Here is a 14804-nt window from a genome sequence, read left to right on the forward strand (position 1 = left end):
TATAATATCTTCTTAATATTTTATTACTGAATTAATTAACTTAATATTCCATTAATATGCGCGATTGTTAATATGGCATGCTGTGTCATGTAAGAGCCGGAAATACTGGATAGGCTATTTGTTATCTCAACTTTTTGCACGAAAATGGCCAAAACTTACGAGTTTACCTACCGTTGTAAAAGATAACGTTTATTGCCGACAGATTAGCTTTTATTATCACTTTAATAGCTGGCAAACAAGCATGGGTCACCTCATGTTAAGTGATCATGTGCCTGATTTGTTTTTGCTCTTTATACCTACGCCAAGCAAAATATATAAAAAAAGCCGTGATAGCCCAGTGGATATGATCTCACTCTCTGTGGGTGTAGATTCGAATCCGGTCCGGGGCATGCACCTCCAACTTTGCAGTTGTGTGCATTTTAAGAAATTAAATATCACGTGTCTAAAACGGTGAAGGAAAATATCGTGAGGAAACCTGCATACCAGCGAATTTTCTTAATTCTCTGCGTGTGTGAAGTCTGAAAATCCGCATTGGGCCAGCGTGGTGGACTATTGGCCTAACCTGATAGGAGACTCGAGCTCAGCAGTGAGCCGAATATGGGTTGATAATGATGAAGCAAAATATTTACGAGTAATTATTCTTTGTTAAATTACATGGAATACAAATAAAGGTTATATATGTATACCCCTCGCTAACATTCCTGGCACGTTGGAACATAAATTATTCTACAATTAGGGGTTATTATTAAGTTACTAATGAGTTAAGTATAATAAAAAATTAAATTATTAAAACAATGTCTCCTCAGGGGAGGCCGATTCATGTTCAATTGCAAAGTAACTAATAGTTCTTTAGGATACCCGTTTTCAATGTAAAACGAAAGTGTTTTGGCGGGTCTGAATTGCTTCGATTCGACGGCTTAAAGCAGAGAATGGAAAATTCTTCACTATATTCAATTATTATTTAAAATAATTAAGTACGATTTCTTACATGGAGAAATAAGTTAATAATAAATACTTAGGCATTCTTGAATAGATATAGAAATCATCCAATATAAAGTCGATAAAATTATGTTCTGTGGTCTCCTCTAAACGTCGTCCGTCCCGCTTTTCTACTACGGACGTAGTGCTGTGTCATGAGCAACCAAATGTCACATGCACGTAATAAAGCAATCTAAAACAATTCGGTGGTTGCGAAACCGTTCGTGACCCCCACGAGCGCGACACAAAACGTCAGATCGTGTCGTTAGCGTAACGTAAACAATAACGTGGCGTAACGTAGGTGCGTAGTAACGGCTTCGTGACTTTTGCGTTTCGTTTTAATAATATTTTTATTTGAGGTACCTATGTGCAAACTCGATGTATAGCTTGACCACGTGGCTCCGTCCGACGGCATGCTGCTACATCACTGCACTACGCACTGCACTGCACACTGCGGGCCATTCCACCGGGAGTGCCTGCAGCGGGATAATGTGACTTACGGCTTTGGAGTAGCCGCTGCCCGCGCTGCCATCGGAAGAGTTGCTGAGCCGGCGCTCGCTGGGCGCGGGCGGCGACCACGTGGCTCCGTCCGACGGCATGCTGCTACATCACTGCACTACGCACTGCACTGCACACTGCGGGCCATTGTTCCACCGAGATTGCCTGCAATGGGATAATGGACTTCCTTTACCACTGTCACTGAACAAGGCAATACAAATAAACAATATTTCTGATTGCACCGCTATTGTTTGACATTTGTTTTCTTTTTACGAGATAATATCGTTGGTCGGATGTTAGACCCATAGGTGCCAATCCAAAGTTCTAATCCTAACAAACTATGATCAATGAAAGCAACTGCTGAGTTTCTTGCTGCCTTTTTCTGAATAGAAGTAGTGTAAGTGTAAGGGCAAGGAAAATTGCTTTCAGAAAAAGAAACAATAAACAGAAACATAATATTTTTATGATTACTACATTTACCACTTTTACCATTTACCACATTAAGACGAACTTTAAAATCGTTACGTTAAGTATACCCTCAGAAAGATACCGAATTAGTTAATACCCTATAAGAGCTTAGATTTACCTTATGTAGTAAAGACTTTTATAAAGAACGTTTTCCTGATATTGCTTCTAAAAACATCCAAGAAAAATGTAATTCAATTATGCTTAGAATACGACATTAGATACAGGTCTACTGCTATAAAGTTTTTACACAAATAATACCATATTTGTTGTGAACGCAACGCAAGCAGTTGCGCTAGATATTGATAAACTATATAAGGCATCAAGTCACATAATCCTTACGCAATCAATACAGTTTTTACCGTTGCGAAACAGTTAATAGTTATTGCTCTTTGTAGAATCGATAGCGAATACCTTTATAATATTAGCTGCTACACTAATATTTTATTTATTAGTTTTTTGAAACTAAAATTAAGGGACACAGTAAAAAACGAAGTCATCAGGAAAAGAACCTAAGCTAAAGATGCTGCTCGACATGTTCTCCGCCTTAAATGGAAATGGGCGATGGATGGTCCCAAATTGTTACAAACTGGTACCCACGAGACTCAAAACGCAAACGAGGTAGACAGAATACAATGAGTACAATTGGAGGAGGCTTTCACTGCTATATGCAATCCTTACAAAAAAGAATAATAAAATGAAAAATTAACATTACTAACATAATATAAAAAATTAGATAATATCAACTAACCCACTAACAATCTATAAAACTTGTAAACCTTAATAATAATTTTCAAAGAAATGTCTGTAATTGTAAGGAAATAAAGCGATTTTTATTTTTTATTATTTTTTTTACACTAATATTATAAAGAGGAAATACATTTAGTTTGTTTTTAGCTATTGGACCCGAAATTCAACCCAAAAACTCGTAATCAGAAAACCCCATTGAGGTCACTAATTAATTATTAAAGTACCTTACTAAGTACAAGTTTACGCAAATAAATGGTAGCATTAAGTAGACAGTAATTAATTTATGCGGTTAAATAAATTAAAACTTGTCTTTTTATGACTAGTTACTAAAAATTGTGTTTGTTAAAGGCCTAATAGATTTTCAATTTTCAATAATTAAATAATAATATTGATTTAACCATTGAACTATTTACCTACTGCGGTTTATGTTATTAACCTTAATTGAAATTGCTTTAACGAAGAAGCTATACATATATAATAAAGTGAAATCATCAATCTTCAATCTATATAACTGGTGACAGAAGGGCTGGCTCATATTTTGCGCAAAGGATTAGGGGGTAGGAATAGGGTAGTGTAGGGTAGGGATAGGGAATTAACGTGCACATAAGTCGAAGCGAAGCTTGACCGGGTCCAGTAGTATATTTAAATAAAATAAGATGAAATACAGTTAAAGATAGGATCTTCATACTTTAAGGACAGTCAATGTCAAAGTGCCATAGACAAGAAAGAAGATCTTGAGATTTTTTACCTGAGATACCCCAATACGAACCAGGATAAATCGGGAACTGAAAATCGTGATTATCCCTACACTGCTGCTAAAATTCCGAGAATTCCATCATAATATACAAATGGTTTTAAAGCAATTAAGTGCTATAAAACTTGACGATCATGGTAGGTCCTATGATAATATAATTCGTCTAATTTTTGAAAGAAGATTTAAGATATTTTCTTGAGATATATATTTCATAATCTCCTGTAATCTATTCTATAATACTATGAATGAATTAATGTTATTCATTTACAATAAAAATACCGACTTCAAAATTCACAATAAAAATTAAGAATTCCTTTTTTTCTTCTAGATTCCAAAATTTCTTTTATGATAATATTGTCACCTAACTAAGGGAATACTTAAAAAAAAACCAAAACGTTCCAGGCGTCTTCGAGTAGTTTCACAAGAAATGAAAGAAAAAATATCCTGACGAATTGAGAATGTGACTTTTTTTGTAGCCTGTTTAATTTAGTCTAGGGTAGTCAATATGTTTTAAGAAGTTTTAAATTTTCCATAACTTAATTAATTTCAACTGTGCATATTTAATGGTAGTTATTTTGAAACTAGTATTAAATAGACAGCCGTATAAAACAAGCACAGCATTTGATAACAATCCTTAACCTTAAGTGTAAATCATTACAGCAAACCGGATCTACTCGTTTGTCCCTAACCGGCTCCGGAAGTCAATGTAGAAACTGGTAGCCCGACAGATGTACTCATACGAGTACGTTTAGAATAATGAACTGAACCAGGTTTGACAAAGACAATATGACGACTTGTGATGTTAAGAATAACTCTTTTACTACTAGGAGACGCTCCGCAGTTTCACTTGCTTAGTTACTTACCATCATCATTAGGATTAAAGAAAAAATATAGCCTAAAACACTCGCAAATAACCCCAATATCTACTAAACTATAGCTTAATAATATTAAGCTACAAGGTTCACGCTCAATTATAGGGGAAAAGGGGGAATATTAGCCATGTAAAAAAATAAATAATTTGAAAAAAAATTTAAAAATACAAGCTGTTCTATATTAAAAATTCTAATAATATAGCATTATTATTTGCCAAAACAAATGAACCTAAAGTATCATTATTGCATTGTTATCAAAGTAACGCAAGTATTGGAGGCTACAAAATAATATCCTAGATATGACTTAAAAAAAAAATGTTATGAAATGACTCCAATAAATTTTTTGATGTTGATGTTATTTGGAAAGTTTTATAAAAATATTTCTAGATAGTCCTTTCAGTAGATAGGTATTTCGATACAGCTATCACGATAAAGATGATGCGTAACTCGGAAAGGCAGATAACGGATAAGCGATAACGTTGTGCAACTAACTGACTGTTATCGAATGATAACTAATCTTACTTCATCTATCATCACTGTCGGTATACCTAACCCTGCTATGTTTTTTCAGTTTCAATAGCAAAAGAATTAGATAGAACATAGAAGTATGTAGGTATGTAAATTTTATTATAAACAAATAAAAGTCCTCTGTCACATCTGTCTGTCGGTTCAAGTAAATTGCATGAAGTATGAAATAAATGTCGGAAAAAGTCTCAAGAAAAAGCCATTTCATCGAAAATACTGCGTTATCTTTTCGAGTGGATGGTGAGATGTTTCGCTATTACTCGTATACAAGGGTTCCATGCTACCCACAGGAAAGAGTATACCGAAGTCGCGGGCGTCTATTGGTTTATTTTATAATATTTTGATGGTTTATTAACCGAGTTCAAAAAAAGTAGGAGGTTCTCAATTTGAGTCTGTTTTTGTCAAATCCACATTCTACAAATTCTTCAATGTCGCACAGCTTTATGTATACGTTGATTTAAGACTTCAAGGTCTTTGTTTATAAATCCCCGGCTCAATAAAACTTCTTTCAAATTTGACCCTGGTCTGGTTTGACTATGCTGTCAGCTTCCACTCGGTCAAGACGTAAAGCTAAAGGGATGATGACAATTTTTCAAATTGTACAGAGTATGCTAATAGTAAAGTATTTTTCTAAGTAACAGGATATCTGCGATCATTACTTTCGGAGCTACAGGGATTTAAAGGATCACGGAAGGGCACTGGCAGTGCCCCAAATCTGATCCTGAAAAAAGCCCCACACAAATTGATTAGCTGATCATTAGATTTGTATAGGCGATAAAACAAAATTACAAATATTTTTGTAATCTGTGTTTATGTTTATAGTTCATATACCTATTGAAAAATATCACATTTAATGTAAGGAAGCTAAAAATGTATGAATTTTCTTCTAATTATGATTTAATTACTAATTATAAAAAAACTAATCTCTCATTTAATCATATTCATAACTATTATGAATAAGAATAAATGAGTGCACTGCAATTTAAGACTAATATCGTCACTTAACATAAGATGAGATCACTGTCAAACGCTATGAATAACTTGAGACAACTCCTCACACATCTTTTGATTCACACAATCAAATATAACAGAACCTCACTAAATGTTATGGTACATGACATATGTACCTATGTAGGTAGCAACTTGCCTCATTTCACCCTACCGAAAAATCCAAGCTATCGAAAACTGGGTCTAAACTTGATTATTTTCTATTAATTTTATATTATAATATGTATTATAAAAAACAATGCATGAATTATGTTTTACTTCCCCCTTTCAATTTTACTTTAATCTGGTAAATAACGATACATATTGACTAATTTTGTGCGTTCATCACATAGCGATTAATCTCTGAATACAAAATTAATTTAGGTACCCCCTTAAAATTAGAATTGCGAAAGCAAACAACACTGGTTTAAGGTTCACAGAACGCATAGAATACTATGAACTTTTTAAAAACAGAGGTTGAAAAATACGAACTGTTAATAGTAGCGTAGTAGTATCCGTGGAACAAACACTAGCACTTTTTTTTCTTATGATGCAACACAGTTATTAAACAACACTTATAATTGAGGCTACGGTGTGTTCCTCGGTTCGTACAACACGTAACAGTGTGGTACAGTTCGGCTATTGTGTAATAACCGCACGTCCGCACGTCCGTTCACCGCCGCGTCGCGATTTAAACTGAGCCGAGATCTCTGGGAGCGAATCAGCGAACCGATCCCAGTGACCGGTCGGATGAAGTCGGTCAAACTCGCGCGCAGCTCGATCTTTCATTTCGATCGATCGATCGATCGGTGTATATTTTTTGTTTGTTTTGCTTTGGTGGTTACGCTGTGCCCTTTTTTTTGTACGGACGTGGGTGCTTCAAGGTCTCTGAGTAATTCGATGTTAAACGTGCCCGTGCCTAAAAATAAAGGGGAACTGTGCTGGTATTTATTGATGCCATTGAAATTATGTTAGACTAGCAGTTTCTCAGCGGTTTCAGTCGCATAGTTCCTGTTACCGTGAGAATACAGTAATAAAATATAGCCTGTAACACTCAGAAATAACGTGGCTTTCTAGTGGTAAAAGAATTTTTAAAATCGGTTCAGTAGATCCAGAGTTTACCCCCTACAACACCACAAACTTTACCTCTTTATAATATACTAGCTGACGCCGCGCGGTTTCACCCGCGTGGTTCCTGTTCCCGTAGGAATACGGGGATGAAATATAGCCTATAGCCTTCCTCGATAAATGGGCTATCTCACACTGAAAGAATTTTTCAAATCGGACCAGTAGTTCCTGAGATTAGCGCGTTCAATCAAACAAACAAACTCTTCAACTTTATAATATTAGTATAGATACATACTTATTGGAAAAGGCAAATAGTTAACATATCAATATGGCTCCATAAACCACGTGCTAATTTCTACAGGCTGCAGAGTTGTGGTAGGTAGCCCATGGTCGCAATCGCGGCAGAACAAACAATTGATCACGGTTCTATTGAATACAACGCAACCTTTTTTTGTTCCGGTATATGATCGGAACAGTGAAACACTATTCAAGTCTGGGCATAGCGACTAACGGTGTGGTCGGAAATTGTTATTTTAATTTACTATTTTGCAGGTTTTTGCCTTTAATCTTTTGTAGACTATAGAACTACGCTTAATGCAAAAGTAGGTAGCATTATCATCATTAACCCATATTCGTGCTGAGAATGAGTCTCCTCACAGAATGAGAGGGATTAAGGTCTTAGTCCACCACGCTGGCCCAATGCGGATTGGCAGACTTAATAATAATAATAAAACTCATTTATTCAGCTTAAGACTGGACAGAAATAGTTAAAACTAAATTAACTTAAAAATTAAGATAATTATAACTAAACAAAAAACACGACTGCACTTCTGGGCAAATAGTGACTCCCGATGTGCAGCCTCTATGTTATTCCATTCAATTTATTCTCTGTACGTATAGTCTACCTAGACTTCACATACGTATAGAATTAACAAAATTCTCAGGTATGCAGGTTTACTCCCGATGGTTTTCCTGCACTGTTTGAGACAAGTGATATTTAATTTCTTAATGCATTTAACTCATAGTTGGAGGTGCATGCCCTAGACCGGATTCGAACCTACGCCATCCGGAATCAGAGGCAGAGGTCATATCCACTGGGCTATCACGGCTGTATAAGGTAACCAAAAAATCGACTTACAGCGTAGGTATCCCCGTACCCTTAAGGAAGCGGAAAGTGAAATGAATGAAATAAACACTTTAGACTAACGTGGTGGGCCTGAGCTCCATAATCCTATAAGAAGCGAGGCCTAGCCATGTTATGGGCCTATAATAATGATTCTGTCCTTATAGGAGAGGAGAGCTTACCCACAACGTTCCTCCAATACGGGTTATTACGCACTACCTATATCATGAATGACCTATTGGGCATTAGTTAACAACTCGCGCAAACATTTCGCAGTGCGCGTTTACCCCAATTCCGTCAAGCGCAACCAGTCAATACAATCGGCCACAAATAAGGTCACGTTTTCTCCAGAGTCCTAGAACAATGGCCGGAAGTGCTCGCACACTTTGAGCTTTATCACCATGTTATTAAGAGCTATTTGATTGATAACACGATAGTGTATCCTGTCGTATTGAGGAGTATTTAGAAAGTGTGTTCTGGATTTAGTCGGATTTAAGAAATTTACGCTTGACTGTATTTGGCCCGCCAACCTGCATTGGACCAGCATGGTAGGACGAAGTTCTATAACCCCTTTGCTATGGTGCTTGATCATGTAATGGGCCGTTAATATAAGCTAATAATAAATCGTGTATTTATGTCAATAGATGGACATCTAAGGTAAAGTTATTTTTCACTAAACTTTTCTAAATAAGTCTTTAGATATAATTTTATATTTCTTTTTTAATTTTCAGAATTTTCGTTCTCTGTGTGTGTGAAGTCTGCCAATCTGCATTGGGCCAGCGTGGTGGACTATTGCCTAACTCTCATTCTGAGAGGAGACTCGAATTCAGCAGTGAGCCGAATATGGGTTGATAATGATGGTGATATGTACGGACATGAAGGACATGAAATAAATTAAAAAAAAAAAACACATTTGTTTTTTTTTAATGCAATCGGCTGACCCTCCACCAGGTGGACTGACGACATTAAGCGAGTCGCAGGGATTCGCTGGATGCAGGTGGCTCAGTATCGTGATGTTTGGAAGTCCCTACAAAAGGCCTATGTCCTGCAGTGGACGTCCATTGGCTGATATGATGATGATGATGATTCATTTCCTCATACTGTATTGGGTGTAGGCAGCATCCTATCCACAATGGGCAGCGTGATGAATTATTAGCCTAACCTCTGTCATTGTGAAAGAAGATTCTTGCTCAACAGTGAGCCGTATCTATGTTGATAATGATGATGTAAGCTTTTTAATGGGACTACTGTGTTACCGGGTAGTTTGGGCAAGCATAGCTCTCTCCATGAGTATCTTCTAAAACATACATCGTATGGCCTCGTATGAATATTTTGTTTTTGTCCGAAGGACTTGAAGGAGGTCTTATTAACAGCTAATTAGAGATTACAATAACGCTGGATGCTGGCGGCCCGAGAGAGTGTTTAGAAGTATATACAAGAGGCCTGTGTCCAGAAGTACAACGTTTGTTAATCATGATTGCAATTGATAGAACTATAGTTGATCAAGTTGTCATCAAAAATATAACCATATTGCTCCGAATACGGAGAAAATATATACTAATCTACACTAATATTATAAAGCTGAAGAGTTAGTTTGTTTGTTTGTTTGATTGAACGTGCTAATCTCCGGTCCGATTTGATAAATACTTTCAGTTCTAGATAGCCCAGTTATCGAGGAAGGCTATATTTTATTTTCTAAAAATATTAGGGATCCTTCCTGAAACTCCAAAAGACGCAAAAAAGCGGCTAAAAGACGCCCCGCGATTTCACCCACATAGTTCCTCTTCCCAAAAGAACATGGAGTAAAAAAAATTCGTATCTTTCTATCGGTGAAAGAATTTTCAAAATTGGTTTGGTAGATCCACACAAATTTTACCTCTTAAAATCTAAATACATAGGCTACTTTTCACATGGTTCCCGCGGGATTTGTGAAAAACTTAATTCCACGCGGACGAAGTCGCGGGCGTCCGCTAGTGAAAACATAAAACATATTTCAACCGGGTTATAATAGCTGCACAGTTCGTCGTGTTGCAATATCAGAGACTAGACGTATGGCGCGACCTGTACCCGAGGTATACAATGTCAAGTAAAACTTGCTGAGACACACAGATAGGATAATCGTTGTTGTGGTGTAGCGCATTAGCCTATCTGTTGATAGCTATCTAACAAACTGCCGACGTAAGTGCACGAGACAAGTGGGCCGGTGACGCATCAGGGGTGGCACTTGTTTACTTCATCTATATTAATATTATAAAGCTGAAGAGTTTGTTTGTGTGTCTGATTGAACGCGCTAATCTCAGGAACTACTGGTATGATTTGGAAAATTATTTCAGTGTTAGATAGCCCATATATCGAGGAAGGCTATAGGCTATAATATTATCCCCGTATTCCTACGGAAACGGGAAACACGCGGGTGAAACCGCGCAGCGTCAGCTAGGCATTAATAATTGGTTTACTGTCGTGCACGAGTCTCTCAGAATTACAGGGCTAATAGTCCACCACACTGGCCCAATGCGGATTGACAAACTTCACACGCGTAGAGAATTGAGAAAATTCTCAGGTATGCAGGTTTCTTCACGATGTTTTTCCTTCACCGTTGAACACGTGATATTTAACATAACTGAAAACTGCGTGCCCCGGGCCGGATTTGAACGAGGAAACGCCTTCCGAATTAGTCAAATCTCATATCCACTGTGCTACCGGCTCTTACACGACGACTATCAGTTTCACCCAGAAACGATTTTTATATGCTTTAAATGAATTCATATTTCCTTTATTTCAAGAAGGCTTACTTTACAAGCAATTTTGAAAAGTTAGGTTACGTTGTTGTGGTGATAAGTACCTAGTACACTGTATGTGTATTTTTTTGTAATAAGTACTTGAATGAAAAAATGAAAAAAAGTTCGAATATACTCCATATTCGAACTTTTTTTCATTATGATAAATAAATCAGCGCTCTTTTTACGTGACTCTGTATATACTTTAAACTACGTGGGTTAACTTCACGTCATACGGCGCCAAGTTATCCTTTTAAAAGTCGCCCGTAGGCGGCGCTGAGAATGTTCAAGGCTATAACTTGTTTTCAGTTTCTTTCGAGTATTTAATGATTTAAAATATAGTATGTATTGAATAAATAATTTTATGAATAAATCATAAAGATTATTTTAATTGTGTAAGTTTATTTTTTAGCTTAATGCTAATAAATAAATAAGATTTGTTTAGCCAATTAAAGAGTACAATCAATTTAAAAAATATATATAAACTAAACCTAGACTTTGTAGGTACGCTTAAAATCTTTCAGAATCAGAATCAGTAGGTATCATTTATTTGCAAGAAACATTAAATTTAGTAGGTATGCAAATGTTTAATTAATAAAGTTAAAATTATGTTTGTTGTTTACGCTTATTAAACTCTAAAACCACCACATCTTAATTTTAAAGAAACTAAAATAAATCGCTGTTCTCAAGTTTTGGATTTAAAAAATCTAGAATTTATTGAGTGAAGTGGCAACCCTACACATAGCTGTATCTGTCGCAAAAACGCGAGCGTAACGGGACGCGCGCACGCCGAGCGGTGACCACTTGCTTTTTGTTGTGCTACACACAATAAACAGTGCGCTGAGGCTGTGTCCTGGATACGTATACGTATACGTCTATATTGTGTGAACACAAAATCCAAGGTCGCTCGCTTCCTAGAATTTTACGTACAACAAAGTTACGTATTTTACTTATACGAGCCGTCAATGTTGTTTTGTGTGGGTTATTTTCGGTGAATCGATGTATATCGATGCGATTTTAACGGCGCAAGTTTCGAAATCGCCTCTTTCTATATTTCTGTTTTGTATTATATCTCAGAGTCAGAGACAAAGACAAAGAGAACATATAAAAAACTACATTATCAAGGCTATATTTTATCCCCTTAATTCCCACTGGAATATATACACCGGGGAAAAGGCGAGCTTCTGCTACTTAAGTAATAAAGAAAATTGTATTTTCCGAGGGCAAATAATACTATTAAATGCAAAATCGTAATTTTTTACTCGCACAAGATAATGCTGCCATGAACCACAAGAAAGTGGCATTATAGTGGTTATGTGCATTGTAAGAAATTAAATATCACGTGTCTCAAACGATGAAGGAAAAACATCGTGAGGAAACCTGGGAACCAGAGAATTTTCTTAATTCTCTGCGTGTATGAAGTCTGGACTATTGGCCTAACCCCTCTCTTTCTGAGAGGAAACTCGAGATCAGCAGTGAGCCGAACATGGGTTGATAAATATAAAATTCTCAGTTATCTTTAATCTACTTTATTTCAAGTAGCACATTTGTCCGCCTCAGTTTTGATGCGTTATTAAATATCATTGGTAGCTTACCCACAAAAATATAAGACACCAAGGATAAGTGACAAAGGGGAAATGTAAGAAAATACAACCACTTGTCTACTCGAGATTTCAAGACGAGCGAAGCCGCGTCGCACCGCTAGTGTGACATGTAATGGTGACAGCTAGAAAATTGTGAAGTCGTCGCGAACGGCGCCACATTTATACGAGTAACGGGAGTTTTATAATATTGTACGAGTTTAAGAAATCACGGCGCGACTTTTACATTTACTTGTTGAGTGCCATTCTTTGCATCGTCGTGTTATAATCACTCTTTACTTATAGTACCTAGCCTACCTTCTAATTTTTAAAGAGAATGACCATTTTTCATACATTGTTCGGCTCTGATTTAAGACTTACCATTAATTTTAATGGTTCATTACCATTACAAAGAGAGTGTACCTAAAGATATCCATTTGAAGCCTTGATGACGATGTTTAAATTAATGTAATTTATTAAATAATAATATCAGTTTCATAGTGGTTTACTTAATTTCAGTTTGATTGACAATTGTTTAATTAATATATGAGCAAATGTTTATATTAGAAAATGCACGAATTCAACAAAAAACACACATTTCAAAAAATATTAACAACTGAAAAAAAAACTGGTGATTTTGATTTTTTTTCTGTAAAGTGCTGGGCCCAAAATGGTAGGTCTTTGTCCGTTTGTAGTGATAACTTTAGCGTTTTATACCTGCCTGCATTAGGTGTAAAGGCTGTCCTGGAAAGACTGGCTCCGCAACTAGTCTTTAAAATTAGATGTTCTGGTATCTATATTTATAAAATAATGTGGAATGGGAAAGAGGATGAAATGATGATGTATGTGAGTACTCATTTACATAACAAGCTATTAGAATAGCTAAAGGCAGATGCATACTTACAACGTTACAAATATGCGGAAAAACAACCGGCGCCAAGTTTCGAGAAAAGGAGAAAATCATTCTAAATATTCCTAATTGCTTAGGACACTTTCATGACACGTCGCGAACGTGTTACATAGATAAACGCTGCATTTAACACGTGTTTAATGCCGGAGACATATTTATAATACGCCACGTATCCGGTGTTCGCGTGACCAGTTAGACTAAGAGCCAGCGACGGCCAGGCTTGCTGATTTTATATCGACTTAAAAAAAAGTTCTCAACTTGACGCTACGCTACTCGTATGCTTTTTTAATGTTTGTTATCTATCAACTTTGTCATTTAATAACCAACTGCACAAAATATAAAAAAAATGTTTTTGTTACTAGTATACTTCTAGATTGGTCCCATTTAATTTTTACGAAAATCGGTTTGGTATTTTTCTCTAAAAATTAAACAAAAAACTGAAATAATTGAACATATGTGCCGTGCCGTGCCGAGCCTATATGTGCCGTTTACAGTCACTATGCTAGGACACACTAAAAATAGTAAAATAAAATCTTTTTAAAAAAAAATGCATCTGTATAAAAGTTTGTCAGCCCATACTCCTAGCACAGGTAAGTAAGTATGGTGATTACCTATAGAATTTGGACCCTGGTTACTTTGGGAGGTTTCAAGCATTTTCATTCACACATTAAGGATAAGTACTTAATGCTTAAACGGTTGAGGGTGGAGCATGAGCTCTCAGTTTTTATAAAATGATAAATAAGAAGAAATGATGTTTTTATAAACTGTAGCTGGCTCTCCATCCAAATTGAGTCTCATTAATACTGTTAACAACAATCACAGTGGCGTTTGGTATGTTAAGTGTGCATCTGGCCAGTATTTTGATTTGATTTACCAGAAGGTCTGTTACAAAGATCTTAAGTTCGACTCCCGCCCTTGGTATTAATGCCGTGGGTCTGATATCCACGTTTAAAAATATGTAGCTTATATTCTTAGATTAAATAAAAAATAAATAAAAGATGTTAGCACATATACAGCATTTTTAAGACCCTATACAACGAAGTCTAACATTGGGATAGACGAGTAAAAAAAATTTCATTCCCAATTTAGACGTATTACGATAAAATTACAGCTTTTTAGTACTAATAGGATGGAGCTAAACCACGGACAGACGGACATTGAACTTAAAGGATTCCGTTTTGACTACGGAACCCTAAAAACATAACATCCAAAAATAAGTAAAGGACTTTGTTAACTTCTAGAGCGGTTAACTTTCGATCCCGATAAACCACTTTCCCTGTCGACTTTCAACAACCGCAAGTTTGGCCCTTCACGGTGACAACCGACCACGAAACCGTACGGTTCAAATTTACTATAAATAAGTATTCGGACTTTCGATTTTTTGACTCCTAATTAGTATAAAATAGTTGAAGAGCCAATGGCAAAAACTGTTGGGTTAGTTTAAATTCTTCTTTTTTTATCACAACCTTGTTGTATAATTGATTTATTACCTAGTAAGTGGTGATGCAGATAATTTA

The 14804-nt window shown here is 36.1% G+C and overlaps 1 protein-coding gene across 4 annotated transcripts in view; it reads right to left on the reverse strand.

The window, feature by feature from the left end:
* The window catches only part of LOC112043821 (LIM domain only protein 7), a 204459-nt gene that overhangs the window by 100124 nt on the left and 89531 nt on the right, over positions 1-14804 (reverse strand). For 3 of the 4 annotated variants that reach the window (XM_052888509.1, XM_052888508.1, XM_052888506.1), the window contains exon 3: positions 1479-1641. In XM_052888509.1, coding sequence (XP_052744469.1) covers positions 1479-1577 — 99 coding nt within the window. In that variant the 5' untranslated portion in view covers positions 1578-1641. Of the gene's footprint in view, positions 1-1478; positions 1642-6321; positions 6530-14804 lie in introns of those variants that run through there. The other variant, XM_052888507.1, reaches the window with a different exon arrangement.

Source organism: Bicyclus anynana, chromosome 22 (assembly GCF_947172395.1).
Source record: "Bicyclus anynana chromosome 22, ilBicAnyn1.1, whole genome shotgun sequence".
Taxonomy (NCBI): Eukaryota; Metazoa; Arthropoda; class Insecta; order Lepidoptera; family Nymphalidae; genus Bicyclus; species Bicyclus anynana.